This window comes from Trachurus trachurus (assembly GCF_905171665.1).
Source record: "Trachurus trachurus genome assembly, chromosome: 20".
Taxonomy (NCBI): domain Eukaryota; kingdom Metazoa; phylum Chordata; class Actinopteri; order Carangiformes; family Carangidae; genus Trachurus; species Trachurus trachurus.
Window position 1 is genome coordinate 9,902,544 of NC_139911.1, and position 17,960 is coordinate 9,920,503.

General features: G+C 41.5%; 1 protein-coding gene across 1 annotated transcript in view; it reads left to right on the plus strand.

The window, feature by feature from the left end:
• The window catches only part of cntnap2a (contactin associated protein 2a), a gene marked incomplete at both ends in the record, with an annotated part of 308,927 nt that overhangs the window by 277,956 nt on the left and 13,011 nt on the right, over positions 1-17,960 (plus strand). Inside the window, 5 exons of the mRNA XM_083995741.1 lie at positions 1,740-1,958; positions 4,732-4,761; positions 7,477-7,713; positions 12,028-12,261; positions 12,963-13,096. Of these exons, the coding sequence (XP_083851867.1) occupies positions 1,740-1,958; positions 4,732-4,761; positions 7,477-7,713; positions 12,028-12,261; positions 12,963-13,096 (854 nt within the window). The remainder of the gene's footprint in view (positions 1-1,739; positions 1,959-4,731; positions 4,762-7,476; positions 7,714-12,027; positions 12,262-12,962; positions 13,097-17,960) is intronic.

Genomic DNA, 17,960 nt, shown 5'->3' on the forward strand with positions numbered 1-17,960 from the left:
TATATCAGCATTTTAAATGTTATATTTAATCTGTTGCAGTTAATGGTTACTCTCCCCTGCTTCTGATTCTAGGTTCATTTTCAAAGTGTGCATGTGTTTGTTTGGAAAGTGCTGGGTAAATTAACCAGTCACATTTAGATTCATAGTGACTGGCACAAACGATCGTTGCCCCAGGCCAACTGAGGACTCGCAGCTTTCTCCTAGGTTCTACCTTTTTTTGCCCAGAGGTTTAAACTTGCAGATCAGCCATGTCAGTCAGTCAGTCAGTCAGTCAGTCAGTCAGTCAGTCAGTCAGTCAGTCAGTCAGTCAGTCAGTCAGTCAGTCAGTCAAAGCTCAGATGGTGAAGTGATGGAATAAAAACAAGGATACCCAAAGGCGCACCAACCAGAATTTGAAAATTTTGTTTTCATGTTGTAAGAAGTGAGGCAGTAGAAGTTTCCTGAGTGTTTGTGATGGACTTCACATGACAATATTCACAACTTGGAGAACTTGGAAACTCCCTTCGACACTTTTGAATATGTGAGCCCTTAAGGACTTAAGGAATATAAATAATAGAGGAATAGACAGACAATTGGACGTCATGATTGCTCCAAAGACAGAGAGTCTCGACGTCTTCCCCACCTTTCTGGTTGTAATGCCGATAAATCTGAATAAATTATACTTTTGTAGTCAAGGTTTCTGCATTGAATGAGCTAATGATATGTAGAAAGCTGATATTGACAGAAGGTTAATAATTCATATGTCTGTGTATGATGCTGAATTTATTTTATGAACAAGCTCTAAACTGGTCACTGGCAACCATGATGACAAGAAAGAGCTGCTGTGCAGAATGGTCAAATGGATCTGTCTCATCCCCGGGTTAGTGCTCCTGTGTCAGAGCCGCTGTGTGAGATCGCTGACTTCAATCGGTCACTGTGTGTGAGATTATTTACCTGAGTGTATCAAGTTGATAAACAGCTGGAGATAAGAAAACACGCACACGCACACATGCACACACACTCACACACACACACACAAAGCCTTTTCTGTCATAACACACTCACATACAATATATCAGAAATATCAATGAACATTTGACCTGTCATGGGTGAAAGGAGCAACAGTATAACAGTGCCCCCTGTTGGTTTGTTGAAATATCAGGATCCTGATATACAGAGCACCAATAAACTTTATGGCTTTGTGATGATTCAACAGCCTACACACTCAGATCCACTCATTTTAAGATAATGAAGATTAATCATGCAGAGAAACAAGGCCATCTTGCCCTCTTTCATCTTCTGTCTGCCTTCTCTCTCCTGTTCATTTACACAATCTCATTTATTTTTAACTCATGCCAGTCTCTGCTCTCCCTCACAAACACAGTCTGGCTTTTCTTTCTTCTTTCTCAAACAGAACAAAGCAGACCTTTGAAAGTTCAAAAACAGCTAAAACACATGGAAACTGCTGCGATACAACTTTATGTCATGCAAAGTCAACAGTTCCTGGCATGTATCGACTGCCTGTGAGATTAGTCCAGTCCAAAGCTGTGGGCAGCCGCGTATTGCAAAGCTAAAATCTATACGAGCCAAATGAATGGCCTTGAAACAAATGAGCCATTAGATTAGAAATTGAACGCATATTTACCTGCAGCGTGGACTATGACAAAACAGGGAACCATGGGATTTGGAAAGTTGATTGTTTCATGTAGTTTTGTAAATTTCCTATAACTAATTTCTTTCTCTCACGTTCATGTCTGCAGCTCCTAAGGTGGTCTCCTTCTCCTTCGATGTTGGAAACGGACCTGTGGAGTTGACGGTGCAGTCGGCTATGCCCTTAAACGATGACCAATGGCATCGCGTGATGGCTGAGCGAAACGTGAAAGAGGCCGTGCTTCAGTTGGATCAGACTTACAGGGCGTCTCAGCTCGCTCCTGCACAGGGACACACACGACTAGAGCTGTTCAGCCAGCTCTATGTGGGTAAGACAAACACACACACACTCCCACACACTCCGAGCAAATAACAACTCTCACGTGTATGTATGACTCACATACACAGATTTGATTACGGCTTGAATACTTAATAATCTGGTCTGTGTAGGTGGGATGCTCAGAGACAAACGTACTCATGAACTTTGATGTGTGCACGGCAAACGCATACGCAGCATCATTCCTTGTAATCATAATTGGATTGAACTGTTAATTAAAAAACTTTTTCTGCTGTCTTTAGTTTCTGTAATGCGGCCCTCACATTCAGACATCCACTGTGAGGATGTCTCATTGTTTCATGACTTGAAGATGTACCCGCCGTTACTGGAAATCACTGTCTTCTTTCCTAAGAGGCCTCAGCCCAGCTTAGCCACAGCCACTGCTAATTAAGTTAATGTTAATCCAGCGCGCAGATACGCGCACACGCTCAATCGTTTCACATTTCACACTATGCACGCTTAAGGACACACACATGTCCTCGAAAATTCATCTGTGTAAGTGATCATAGTTTCAGTAAAGTGAAAACTGAGCCTCTGTGCTGGCTGTGAGGGCACGTGACTAAAACTTAATTCACTTACAGAGGTCATTTCTTTGATACTTTAATACTTTGACTCAGCATTTATAATACTTTGGATTAAGGAACTATAATAGCACAAAGAAGATATCAATCCTCTGCCTTTTTCTCCCTCACACACACTCTTTCTGCTATGAGAAAGATCAAGTCCTTATTATCACACCATTTATGCCTTCATTTTGTTAAAGAGGTCTAGTTTGTTCCTTATGGCTCCATCTTTCACTCCACACAACGCTCCTCAAGCTCATCAGGAGCACAAATGGCAGAAGATCTGGCCGGTTTTCTTCCTATGCTTTTAGTTCTCGGTCTCATTCTACCTTTTGTGCTGAGCTGTCAATGCGCTATAAACCAAACTCTGGGGCTAAAATAGTTTTAGGGATTTGCGGATACAAGGAAAAGTGCTGAGGCGGATCACGGAGTTCCTTCTATCTCATGGAAAAAGTTCTGCCCAAAGGAGATTGTTCCAAATTCCAATCAGGCATCACGATGTTATAGCCTTAACCCCCTGATCCCCGCTTATAATATAATTTCATCGTCTCATCACTTCTGCTGATTCGACCGCTGCTGAAACATTCTCACCTTATCATGTCCCAATTTGCCTCTCAGTGTATTTGCACTTTCATTTAGTGGAATGGAAAGGGGAGAAAAAGGTTTAGTCACTGTGCGACTCGGGGCTTTGAAACCGGAAATATAATGGCTTCCAGATAGCACCTCGGTCGTCGTCTCATTTGCATGCGTGTATCCTGGCTTTTCTGCCAAAGAAGGGCAGGAGAAAGCTTGTGCGTGATACAGTTGTATAAACACACACACACAGAAAAAACATGGAGGATACAGAGATAGAGAGGGGGGGAGAGGAATAGTTTGTAACAACAGTCCGCTACAGGGGTGGCAGCACTTTCTCATATCTGATTTATAATCCCTGGTTAATCCTTATTTGAGGATTGCTTGGGGAAGTTACAGTGGGGCACACAGGAAGTGACACAGCCACTAAAGGGAAGTGGTTTAGATTTGGCCTCTGACACCAGGAAAAGATAGAGATTGTTTTGTATTTGATGGAGAGATTTGGAAAGCAGAGGCGGAGAGAGAGACATCCTGCCATGAAGTTGAAAAATTGGGCCAGACAGGAGCCTACAAGGAAACAAATTGGAATAATAAATAAGTGATTTGAAGGAAGAAAAAAAACAAGCTGCATGAGTTATCTGTATGAACGGTTCTACACAGTGGAGAACTACTATACTATGGGCCAGTGTTGGGCAGCCTGTCAGGAGCAGTGGGTGGCCTGGACAGCTGTGTTGTTGTGAACTGACATCTAGACCAACAATAATATAACAACCAGGAATGAGTTGATCAAGCGCAGGCATGAAAGTCACACCTGGGTCACACCACTTACACCTCACCTGTGTGTGACAGCTACCTCACCGAACTGCTGCAACTGGTGTGTTCACAGTGCCGGCATTGCTACTACAGTACAGAGCTGCTGCTGCTGCTGGCAGCCACATCTTAAAACACTGAATTTGCTTTTGGTAATAGCCATCAATAACAGCCAGTTGATTTCATTTCATCATTTGAAAAGTGAAGAGTTGTAATTATAAAGTGATAGCTGAGGTTTGTCATCCAGAGTGATTAAAAATTAGCAGTCGGGTGGTTTGCTAAAGAGCTTTGGTCTGGGATGGAGTCGAACTCCCAGCCTGAATTATTGTTTCATCCCTGCGACGAGGAGCTTTATTTTTCTCACCTGGGTCTCATATCCGTCTCTGTATCATCCACTTCTCTGTTTCTCAATCAATATGCTCCTCATCAAGCATTTGATTGCTTTAGTGTTTACTGCATGGTGGCTCATTTGCTCTAATGGCCTCAAGAGTAAATGTTATACCATCAGCCTGCTGTCATTTACTTCACACTGTTAACTTTTAGCTCTCCATTTCACTTCATACATGCACATAACTATAAATCTTGCGACATTTTATTCATTTAATGTTACCATCTGTTCTTCTGATTTTTCACTCCTGATTAAGGCTCACTGTCACTCTCTTCTTTTTATGAGTTTGCATGTTTTTTCTCTGTTCTCTCACGGTCGGATTGTTTTGTCCTTTCTTTTTCTTCTTTGGTCTTTGTTTTCCTCGCCTCTGTCATCGTGGATCCACATCTTGCTTGTTGCTGCTCACTGCATGTGGGCGACCCATGTCACAGGGAAACCGGCCTCGCCCACCTGCCAAGACAGTAGGTAACATTTAATGAGTACATGGAAATGTGTCAGTGACGTTGACTCACATTAACTCAAACTCAAACTAACAGCGAATTCAATTTAAAGAACACACAAAAACACATGTAAGAAGACGAGAACGCACCTACGGTTTAAACTGTGTGTTTTGTTCCACCCCAGTGTTGATTAAAAGTTTAGCCAGAATGTATCTGCTTATGCTATTGAGCCACTGCTTAGTCTGGTTCATATTATACACTAAGAGGTAGGTATGAGGAATTATGAAATGACATTTAGACCAGATGAATCAAAATTCCTCTAAAATCTATGTAAATGTCACTCTTAAGTGAAGCTCCAATAAACATGGTAAACACTGTATTCAGTTGAACTGTAAACAGAAAGAAAAAGGATGCACCACAATGCTTTTAACCCACTTACACAATGGTAATGGAAGAACAGGGAGAACAGCAGTGCAGCAGATGTGCAGCCTGTTGGTGTAAATTGGGAATTTATCTGCATGGTTGGATCAGGCTTTCACATGAGCAGTCGACCCACACAATGTATTTCCCTACCTTCTGTCTGTTCTTCTCTGTGTAACTTACAGTAATGCAGCATCTAAGTGCATACTGTGAGTTTATTCATTAGTTAATCATTAACTTAGTGATGTAGCATCCACATCAACACAAAGTGAAGGTCAAAAGATCACATTTTAGAACTTTACTTTTAATTAGGAATTTCACTGTTGCATATTCCGTGTAGGTGTGTGTGTGCTCATGTGTACTGTATACATCCTAATGAATATAAAATGTTTCCTCATTAGCACATCATTACAGAGAAAACGACTGTGAAGATTCTCTGGCATCGTGATCCTCTCATCCGAAAGACGCCTTCAGTGCTACTGAACTTCAGTTCTACTGAAGAAGCAGAACTGAAGAAAGCTTTCGGATGAGAGGTCAAACATCTTCAAACATCGACAGCTCCCTTCATATTCAGTAGCAATCATAAATTATAGAGTAACAAACCCTTGAGCGACACACATCACAGCTCTAAATAAATAGGTGTGTGCTCTGCTGGTGGTTACCTGCTGCTACTGTTTGTGTGTGGTATGTCAGTGCTTCTGTTGTGTTGTCTGTCTTGTGTGTGTGGATATATTCTAGAGACTGACTAATACTATCTACATAATAATACTGATATTGATATTCTAAACTATAATTTAATGACACATCACCCAATTAAATACAATTTTGGGGGGGACATTTGGTCACTGATGCTTTTTTTAAATTAATAATCACAATTTGACTTTTTTTAATTACATTTGATAAGTCTGAAATTTAACAAAGAACAGCTAAATATTCATTCTTGCAATTTACTGTGTTCAGCATTTTTAATTTGCATCTCCCACTGTTTTCACCGAAATGAATATATCTGCATTAATCCTATATTGACTTCAGTCAGCATCAGTCATGCTTTGTTAAACACCATTTGTGAGTTGTACAGAAGGTGTGTGTGTGTGTATGTGTGTGTATGTGTGTGTGTGTGTGTGTGTGTGTACGTGTCTGCTCTGGTCTCCCCAGGCCTGGGAGCCTGCTGTCCGTTCAATCAGGCTGATTTAGACCTGGGTAAACAGGTGGCAGAAACCTCCAGCCAATCAGTGGTACAACACAGATTAATTAACAGGTCTACTAAAAGTCAACTCCTTAGTGGGACTGGAAAGTGGAGAAAGCGTGTGAACGCCCTTCTGTATCAGGATCCATGAATACTGTATTGGCTGGAGAGAATGTAGCCTACATGTATTAGTAATTATATTGTGTGTGTATGTGTATGTGTGTGTGTTGGCCTGTGTGGCTAAACTAGCAGATATACATGTGTGTGGTCATGCTGCTGAGGGAATAGAGTGTGTGAGTGAGTATATGCTCATATCTCCTTAACATGTCTCCTTGAATGGATACTTTCATGTAATCCAAAAGACGCAATTGAGAGGTTTTAATAACTAAAATGCCCCTCGGCTCTTGTTAATGGTAGTGTGTATGAGTGTGTACACCTATGTGTGTTTATGCTGACAGTGTAACCATCCTCTGTGGTTGTGCTTGTGTACATTCAAATCTATACCTGTGGGTGTATGTTTATGAGTGTGTTTATTGCCATAGTCATTTAGGTGCACATTAATCTATTTAACGCCCCTACTCTGTCCAACTTAATGGGTAGTTAGACTGTAATGGTGCAAGGCCAGAATGACGATGGAAGCACTTTAGAGGAATGGCTATCGACACCCTAAGGCTAAGCATTAATGCTCATATTGACTCATTCAAATCAGGTACGCAGTGTGTGGTCTGTTTTAAATGCGTGTGTTGGTCTGTAGCATGTACTTCACATGCATTCATGCATTCATTTTCCTGTGTTTGATTGTGAGATGTTCATTAAGACACAGTGTTCATTAGGCTGTTCTAATTAGTGAAGAAATCAAACGAGTTGAAGGTTGTTTCAAGAGCGGCGTCACAGCCGGAACGATTAACGTGACATCAGTGGCTTCCTCCAGGCGTTAGGATATTAACGTTTCCAAAAAGAGATTAAAACAGAGCTTCTTGCATTCAAAACGACTTCTGTGACTCTGACTTCCATTTGTCCTCCCTTCCTTCTCTTTATTTGTTTTCTCTTCCCTTTTCACTGCTTTTCAAAATGCTACATAACCTTGCTACACTGACACCACCTTGTGTGTTTCCTCCCCTGCTCCTCAGGTGCTGCAGGGGGACAGAGGGGCTTCCTGGGCTGTATCCGAGCCCTGCGGATGAACGGGATCACCCTAGACCTGGCGGAGAGGGCCATGGTCACGCCTGGGGTCAAGCCTGGTTGCCAAGGCCACTGCACCAGTTTTGGGATGTATTGCCAGAACGGAGGGAAATGCGTGGAGAAGTACAACGGCTACTTGTGTGACTGCACCTCCACAGCCTATGATGGGCCATTCTGCACCAGAGGTAAGAGGCACTTCAGCTAAGGTTGTGTTGAATGGAAGAGGTGGATCACCAGGCTATGAATGCCATATACACACTAATATTATTAACAAACTACTCTGTTTAGAATTGGGATGACACACTGAGCCATAATCTCTCAGTTTACACCTCTCAATCTATTTTAACTGGCAACTTTGTGAAAGCATGTTTGCTTTACTTCACAGTGCCAGAGTTAAATGTCACTGAGGTTACAGTTGTTGTTGTTGTTGTCATGTTTCAACGAGCTTCATTGTCTGACAACCCACTGTGATTCTTCCTGTGCTCAGTGATTCCCCTCACTTCTATTTAGTTTGGAGCTGTCGTGTTGAAAGTGTTTGGGCTTATGATAAAAGCCATCGATTGAGAATGATATTATGCTTACCCACCAATTCTCCCTGAGTTTAGAGAGCACTCGCTGAATGTTAATACTGTGCAGATGCAGAGCTGAGAGATCAAACTACAAAAATAAAATGCAAGTCACTTCACTAAACGAAAAGGTAGCTGTACTGTAGGTTTTTGAAGTTCAGAGATGAGAAATGTCACACTTCAACTCGCACTTGCACTGTTGCACATTGCTAAAACATCATATTTGTTTCATAGGGATTCATTAGATACACTATTAAAGTTCTACTTCCCAAAACAAGTTTTCATAAAATGCTCAGGGGAGGAGAGCAGCGGCGCTGTCAGAGGCTTTCTGCTCGCTCCCAGTCAGAGTTGATCCCTGACACGTGAATTAATTTGTTTCCTAAAGCCGAATAGTGTTTTTTCCCTGTGCACTTGGCAGGGGGGTGACAAGATGACAGAAAAGCAGAGTGTGTGTCAGTGTGTGTGTGTGTATGTGGTGTGGAAGAGGGTGACAGTGTGTGGTGATATGCTAGTGTAAGACATGAAAAGACCTCCTCTGAATTCTGTCATAACCAATCAGGCATTTCAGGATTTAGAGAATAGAGATTACTGTCTGTGTGTATGCGTGTGAGTGTGTGTGTGTGTGTGTGTGTGTGTTTGTGTGCATGTAAGAAAGAGAGAGAGGCAAACAAAGGGAGAGAGCACACCCTTGTGTCTATTTGTTTTTGTGCATGGCATGTGACGCCCCTCTTCCTCCTCTGTTTCTTCTTGTCTCTTCTGCTCGCCCTCTGCTTCCAGTTCTTACCTTCTTTGTTCGCTCCTGTTTCCCTCACTCTTCACGCATGACCCCTCCTCTTTTCTTCTTTTCTCATGTGCTTTCTGTCTCCTCTCCCCTTTATCAAAGTTTCACCCCTTCATCTTATTGCCTCTCTTTGTTCCACTTTACTGACTTTCTCAAACCTTCTCTTTTTTGCCATAACCATGTTCGCTTTGTTCCTTCTCCTCCTCTTCCACTTTCCTTCTTCTCCTCTATTTCTGTCTCCATCTCTGAATCTACTCTTCCTCCATCTTTTATTCCCATCTCATGTTTACTCCTTCTACTCTCTCCTCTTCCTCTGTTCTCATGTATTTCTTGTCATTTTTCACTCTCTCCCTCTTTGATCCCTTATTTCTCTATTTACACCCCACTGCTCTGACTCCCCCCTCTCCCTCCTCCCTTTTTCACCCCCCTTCCTCTACATTTCCATTTCTTCCCTGCTTCTTCTGTTTTCAGCTTTCTGTCTCCTGCTCCGAATCTCTCCACTCCTCTCGCTGTAATCTCCCCCTCTCTCCCCGTCCTCCCAGTCAGTGAAAAATGCATGAAGCCAGCCATAATTGCATAGTGCATTTCCATTGTATCCATATTTACACACAGCTCAGGGGACCCTGCTGTATTATTATTACACACTCTCATTCTTCTGCTTTTCTGCCTTTGAGGGTCACATGGACTCAGTGTGCACATGTACATACAGAAATGGACACGCGCACAAACTCACCAAAACACACACACACCTGTACCTGTAGGGTTTTGACCTCTTGCACAAATTCCGTTTCCAAAAGTTTTTCATCCACTGACAAAAAAACACACACAAACATAAAGAGCCCCTGCCCTGGGGCAGAGTTTTCTAATTCTCTCTTATGCTTCCAGACAATTGTGTGTGTTTGTGTGCGTGTGTGCGTGCGTGTGTGTGTGTGTGTGTGTTGCTGCGGAGGCTGTGGGCAGCTAGCCTGAGTCGTTCTTATTTTCTTCTCAGCAGGACAGAGAGGGCGGACACGAGCTCCATGTTGAGCCCACATAATCAACAGTTTGTGTGAAATAAGATGAGAATTTGTGTTTGTATTCAAGAGGCTGGCAGGATGGAGATCTGTTACACAAGTTAAAACATATTGTATCAAAACCAGTTTTTTACAAAGGTCTGAGTTTAACACATCTTCCCACATCCCCCTTTAAATTTTAGGACGTTGGCTAACTGCACCTGTTAAACTTAATATTTGAGATTGTTTGTTATGACACATTACAATGCAGTAATGCAGTGGCCATGTCCAGTCCAGATTTCATTATATTCATGGTCATAGTTTGAAAAATCTTTGTGCTGGCATAATGAAATACGTATTTCCAGTTTTTTTCCAAGTAGCCTACATGACTATGAAACATGTTTCTCAAAACGAAACAAATTACTGGCTACATTTGCAAGCAATTGACAGTTAAGGTTAACATGTGTCCTCCTCAAACAGATTTTTGGAGGACAGAATTTTAACTTGCTAATGCCAGATTTAGAGTGAAAAGTAAGAGACATAGCCAGCAGATAAGGACTGATGAGGAATGTTTTAATGGGCGAGCCTGGTTTCATCAGTTGCTAACAACTTTACAAAATTACTTTCTGTCTGATTTCACCCTCTGTCAGTTTAACAAAATAAAAAACTGCTTTGAGCTCAAAATTAGAGCAGACGCTCAGAAAACATTGCAAAACTTTAATGGTAATTATCCCAAATGTTATTCTTGAACAGTTCCATGTTGTAAATGAAAAATTCATTAATTTCATTTTAAATTTTCAAATTGTTAATTGTTAAATTTTATTCCAGCTTGTTTTTTGTTATTTTCAATTTTGCTGAGGAGAAAAGAAAATCACTGAAAGTATAAATAATTCAGTTTCATCCAAATGAGACGTTTTCGGCTGGTTTTCCCAACTGGTCTGCATGATACATGAAGTTATGTTACTGTTAATAAAACATACTCGCTGGGAAAAAGCAATAAAGCCAATAGACTTGTCTCTGGCTGAGGTAAGAAGCTAACTTTATTTTGTGTGATATCGCTAGTCCGTGGTAATCTCTACTGAAGCTTGTCACACTGTTTGTTTATTCACACACTGGTTTGTTACAGCTTTAAGGAATTCAATCAAGCATGTTGTAGCTCTGACGGAGATCCCGCATTCTGTCGAATTGAAGTCTGATTCCGTTAATACTCTGCAGCGCGAGCCTCGACAGACGCTGAGCATTCAGCTATTTGAAAACTTCACAAGCTCTCTGCCTGGTTAGCACAGAACAATTGGTAAAATGGGTCTCTCCAGACTTTCCAAAGCTTGAAACTACATCAGTGCACAGAGGAATGGAGGATAAAATTGTGGTGTAACTCAATGGAGGTGAGGATTTGCCTATACACCAGTACGACTCAGAGAACTTGCCCATTTTCTAGTAATAAGCCTTCTATTAAATTTAAGTAATGTAGCTTGAAGTATTTATTGTACTGTGTCCGGTGAGAGACGATGGGTGAAGTGAAGCCTTAAAATAAGATGCATAAATGTGTTCACTTACTATTCCTCTCTCGTAGGGGGGTGTAGAAATATATTTTCACTGCTGCCACTGAGAGAAGGCAAACATGTCAAGGCATATTCTGTGGCATTTACACACACATACACACACACACACCACCCTAGGCTCTCAGCACTCCCTGTAACTATTCTCTTTAATTTCACGCATATTGTGCCTTTTATCTCCTTTGTAACTGACACACGGACATTGTGCACGCAGGCACATACACACCAATAAACACAAACAAGGAGCGTAACAGAAGTATAGAAAAATAAGGTCCCTTCTTCTCAACACTTGATTACGAGAATCAATAAGCCTGCTGGAATGGCTGGAATATGCCATTAGGTCTGTTAATGTACTGGTAAACAATGTATTGTTTGGTTTCAGATGCTGGAGCACAGCAATTTAACACCCACTTTACTGCACCTCCCGAACACACTCATTTTTATGTGTGTGCTTACTTCTGTCTGGCCGTTTAATATGTCTGCCCTGTTGTGTCTTGGCATGTGTGCTTGTGAGCTCTATGACTCTAAGGTTTCTTTATTTATTTATTTATTCATTTGCTTTCATCATTGTTTTTATTAATTCTTCTGTCGTCTCATTCAGATGTCGGGGGTTTCTTCGAGGCAGGGACGTTGGTCAAGTACAACTTCATGCCTGAAGCAGTCGCAGGAGCCAGTAGAGACACAAAGATCACAACACACCAGCTGATGCCACATGAAGTGAATCTCACAAAGGAGGAAGTAGCTTTTAGTTTCAGCGCGTCCAGTGCTCCAGCGATTCTGATGTATGTGAGCTCCAAGACGCAGGACTATCTGGCTATAGTGTTAAGGCAGAATGGTAAGACCCACACACACACACACACACACACACACACACATGCTGTTTGTGGATGATCACAAATGAGAAGCCTGCTTGGAGTAAGGCTTGTTAGAGCTGCAAAGCACATTTTAAAGGCTGTCCTTGCAGCACAGTTTGGAAAGTTGTATAATCTCCAAAAATCCTCTTCAGTTAGCAGACTCCCACTGAGCAGCTGACAGCGGCGAAGTGCTTTGATAAAATAGAGGTAATAAAAATTTGACAGTGCCATCTAGCGTTGCAGCAATTGATGTGCACAAATAAAACCACAAAATACTCACACTGCTCAGGGGTGCTGCAAGAAATTCTTGGCCCTTCTGCAAACGCAGCGCCCTGAGACAGTAAATATATAATCCCCTGTCAAGCTGTGGGTCCTCTGAATCATTCAGTTCTTCCCTCTCAACTCCTCACCCCTCCTGCATCATCACTTCCCAAAGAAAACTATATTTTAAAGTTAAGTTCAAGAAAACAGTGGAATAAACCAATATAATTATAATGAACAAAAAGAATAAAACATGTCTTCAGGTAACAATAAACTAATTCTCCTGCAATCGTGTTCTTGTGGGAGAAATATATAGAAGACGCCAATATTGATGTGAGGTCATGCATGAATCATTTAAGAAGAGTGGAAAAGAAGTTGTTGATATTTTTGCCGGACCAAAATATCCCCTGTATGCCTTCAGGTTCAATGCAGGTGCGGTATAACCTGGGAGGTCTGAAGGAGCCATTTACCATCGATGTGGACCAGCGTAACCTGGCTAATGGACAGCCTCACAGCCTTAATATGTCCCGTGTCGACAGGAGCATCACCATCCAGGTACAGAGCACACACACAAACATCTGAACACACATTTGAAGCTTTTGTGTTAAGTATAGAATCCCCAGTGATTTCAAAACCCTACTTACAACCATGGAGTGGAGAGAACTGGCATCTAGCAACATGCAGACAAAAACTTAACATGCACATACATTCACAAGTACATAATCACACAAGACCAGATGGTTTGAAAAAAGTCAGAGGGGAGTGCAATGTCCCGTTCTGTCTTCTGCTGTGATGAAACGTCTTGTCCTTTGCCTCTGTTAATCCACTTCCAGTAAACAGCCTAAGTATAGCAACAGAGAGAACGCATCGATCGGTGTGTGCATGTGCTCGTGCATGACAATGTGTTCGTTCATGTATAGTTGTGTGTATCTGGGTGCTCTTGATTTTTGTGCAGCTGCACAGCTTAGCACGGATCAATACAACCAAACATCAGTCAGTAGCTGTCAAGGATGGAGAGAGAATTCAGCTAAACTATTATAAGCTTTGTTCTGGGCTAAAATGCCCAGATTTGGCTGCAGGCTGTAATTTAGCGAGGGCTCTAAGTGGATGGTAGCTGCCTATAAAACATAGTTATTGGTTGCATTCAGATTGGAATAAATTTGTGTTTGCACGAGCAGTTAATGGTTTGCCAAGAAATGTGTTGCCTTCAATAACAAGATTCAAACAGAGAAAAATATTGACAGTTTGTTTATGCATACCCTTCTGTATAATTTCTTATTTAAATGCCCTGTTTACAGACCATGTGTGTGTGTGTATCATTTCTGAACACTCACACATGATGACATAGATAGGACTTTGATGCAAACCATAAACATCAAGGTAAATTAATCACACATTCACTTGTGGAGAGCCCACCTAGGTTGTCAGAAGGATGAATGATATTAACCAAAGCCACTGATTCAGCTCTTCTCTGCAGAGCTGATGAAATGTGTGAGCTGCTTCATTTGTATAATTCTGTATAAACTTAATATTCCGACTACTTCCTTATATTCTGCACTGTTTATTTTCTATCTAATGTATACTCAATATATGCTGCCATGATTTGGCCCGAGTCTATATCACCTCTATTTTAAGAATCACCGCAGAGGAAAAGGGGCGCCTTAAAACTGTATTCATACACACACTATGACAAGAGTTGATTTGATTAAATATTATGTAGAAAATAGAAGGTCTGAGCAGCATGTAACTTCAAAAGAATAGAAAACAACCAACCACAGTGTTTTCTATTAAGTATGTATATGAAGAACGGAAGTGCTTTTTCCCTTGTGCATTAGTCTCAGGGTAAGCAACAGTATTTTATTGGTTGTGTGATCAACGTGCAACTCCTTCATGTGATAATTACAGCTGCATTACAGCCCCTTTGCTGTGGTTTTCATTAAGGCGAAATAAAATGTTGGCCAGAATGAATCGCACTACAGTTGCAAATCAAATAATCATTGCACCTCCTCTGCATACTGTAAGTCTTCAGCCCTCTCTCTCTCACACACACACACACACACACACACACACACACACACACACACATACACACTAAATGTACACAGAGCAACAACCTCATCCATACTAGAATCTCATTACCTAAATTCATACACTACAGTGAAAAATTCTGACAGCAGGAAAATTAAACTGAAACATCCAATGGAAATCATTCTCATTTTCTGAGCAAATCACAACCTGCAGCTGCTGATCACTCCGCCGGGAGCACTTGAACGCAACACGTCCATTTTTACTGGCTCAGAAAGTGATTGCAACAACCGCAAGATTCTTTACTCATCACTCACACACATACTTGATTGTAGCTTAGTTATGTCTAGATTGGAGATATCGATGTTCAGCCCAGTGTTCGGTGTGTGACTGAACTATTAACTATTATCAAAAGCATATCCCCTGCCTACCACTCCCTATGCGCCCAGGGCACGCTGTACTCCAAATAACAACCCTTTGAATTTCTTTGTCATATAAAGATAAACACGGCACTTAGACATTAAAGAGTGTTAAGAGAATTAAGAGGAACACTGATAGACGTGATGTTGTAATTTTGATTTTAGAATAAAAGAAATCAGTGAGGGGACTGTGGGGGAGGATAGAGAGAGAGAAAATAGATGAGGTTTACAGATAAGGCATGAAAAGTAGAGCTTAAAGGTTTACTAACGAAGATAACTTTGATGAGCAAAACTTTTTCATGTTGCTTGACTGCCTCGAGGCTCTTTTTCGAGGTACAAACATGCACTTAATATCCACCCGTAAACAGATGTGGACATGCATACCAACAGACATGCTTGCACAAACGAGATTTCGTCAGGTTAACTCACTACAGAAGCTTCGCACTGCTACACTACAAAATCAACATTATTCAAATTCATCTGTCCGCCGCACTCCTCATACCTCCTACCACCTAGCTCCTCGGACATCCCTGGGGCTTGTGGTAATAGTTTATTTATTTTGATCAGGGAACCACGACTATACTCACACTAATGAGATATGAAAAAGTGGATAAATTCTGTTCTGGACAACAACAACAACAGAAGCCCTAAGCACAACTCAGCAGTGAGTGGGTGGCACCAACAGGTATTGGTCTGCAAATACACAGAGAAGATGATCATTATATATAAAAATATTTTATCATTATGCAATGCCATGAGTTCCAAGTGAAACATGTTAGGAACCAAAAAAGAACTGTAAAAGTTCACTTCGACTTAAAAGCCATAACTGAGAATGGGCTTGAGCAAGCCTATCAGACTTCCCTGCATGTTGAAAAATGACACCAAAGGGAACCCAATGTGTTATTATGCCACATTTTTTATTATGTGCAGAACTTTACCTGAATGCTGAAGTGTTTAAATAATTTGTTTAGAAAGTTCAAAAGGATATACCACAGCCAAAGTGCACACTTGTGAGTTACTCCATCTGAAATTGGATTGGAAATTATTGCATTATGCATTAAAGCCCAAAATGCCAATTTTGTTCCAACCTTCCATCAGCATTTCAAATTTAACCACCCCATTACTGTTTTGCTAACATGCTCATCAGAGGCCTTGTTGCAGCTGCTTTCATCTGATAAATAACAACATGAGTGAGAGGCAGCGATATGAGTCAGATGTAATAAAAGTCAGCCCGCCAGGATCAAATTCAATTTCCAGGCTAAGAGAGGGAGCTGAGTGTTTACCTGCGGCTGTAGAGATCTCACTTCACTGCTATCAGGTCACAAATCTTAAAGGCATTTAGACAAGCGACTGTTTAGTTTAAAGACATGGCAGAGAACAAGTGAGAAGACAAATAGGTATGAAGTAATGGCAATGTGAGAGGAAAGGAAACAGGGGAGGAATGGAGAACAAGAAAAAAGCAAGAAAACACATGTCGTCTTTAGATATGGAGAAAAGTAGACACGCATAAAATACGATAACAAATATCACTTTTGTGCGTTTATGTTATCTAACCCTATTATAATCCTGAGGCTTTCTTCAAGGGTTAGATTTGCATGCACACAAATACATGCTGAGACCCGTGTGCAGGCGCAGGCTGCAGTTCAGGGAGCAAGTGTTTGATTTTAAAGCCGCGTGTAAGTGTCTCGTCAGGAAAACTCACTATCAAAGGCGTACCAAGGAGAGATCAAAATAAGTTCCCATCTCTCTATCTCTGACTTTTGCTTTCTCTCAACCTCTCACACACTGGTAGAGATGAAAGTGAGGAGTCCCCTTCAGGCATCAGACATCTCTCCTCTCCTTTCCTCTGCTCTGCTCTCCTCTCCTCTCCTCTCCTCTCCTCTCCTCTCTTCTCCTCTCCTCTCCTCTCCTCTCCTCTCCTCTCCTCTGATGGTGGCCTCTGTGGTTGGTATTAGGGGTTTGAAATACCAGCTAATGAGACAAGACAATCACCCAGTAATTCATTTGATAATAGTGTTAAACTACTTATTCAAGTGAACAAAGGAAATTAACATTTGTTTGCACTTTGCTTCTCCTCCAGATATCATTAAGGAAACAGAGTCACCACTAAAGTAAAAAGTTCCCAGTGTAGTGTAAATTACTTTGAATATATACAGCACATTGGCTAAATTAGATTCTTTGAGCTCATAGTCGGGGAAATAGATTTCACCCATTGTTAAGTTTCTCTTTATCTAACCCCTGATTACTTTGCTTATGTAAGTTTTATGTAACTTACAATAGCATCAACAGCGCATTGAGGAGAAAACAGTGTTGTCTAAATGGTTCAGTAGAAAGGGGAAGGATCCCAGTAATTGCAGTTGTAATTGACAAAGTTTGGTAAAAATGAGGTTTGTTCCCTGGTTGCCTGCCTCTGCGGACCTTTCTGTGGGGTTTTGAGACTCAGACCGCCCTTCCTGGCCGAGCAGCCAATTTGTTTTCTCAGATAAAAGTAAATAAGCTGAGTGCAATTTAATTGTTCCCCATTATCCCACCCTGCAGTCACTGTGGAAAACAAAACCCACACAATGCTCCACGGAGACCGGGCTTTTTTGGAATGAAACAAATTAGGATATGCTGCATGTGTGTGTTTGCATGTGTGTACAGAGAAAGAGGGCGAAAATACTCTGGAGGGGTAGAGAGAAGTTTCTATATGGGAGGGCTCTACTCACTAAAACCTATAAACAAGAACAATCACACACACACATACACACAAATAGATCTCAGGCCTTCAGTGACAGTCCAGCTCAGCTCCCAGCTAACAGGCCACAGCAGCTATTCAGCGCATCAATGGAACAAATTTCCAGCAAAACACAAAGTAACAAAAGTCATTGTTTTCCATCAACCCCCCTCTCTCTGGCTGGGGCGGTCCTCGTACGTCTTGCGGGCTGGTGCCAGCTGAGATACAGTTCTCCTGCGTGCAGAGGGAGGGACGGAAA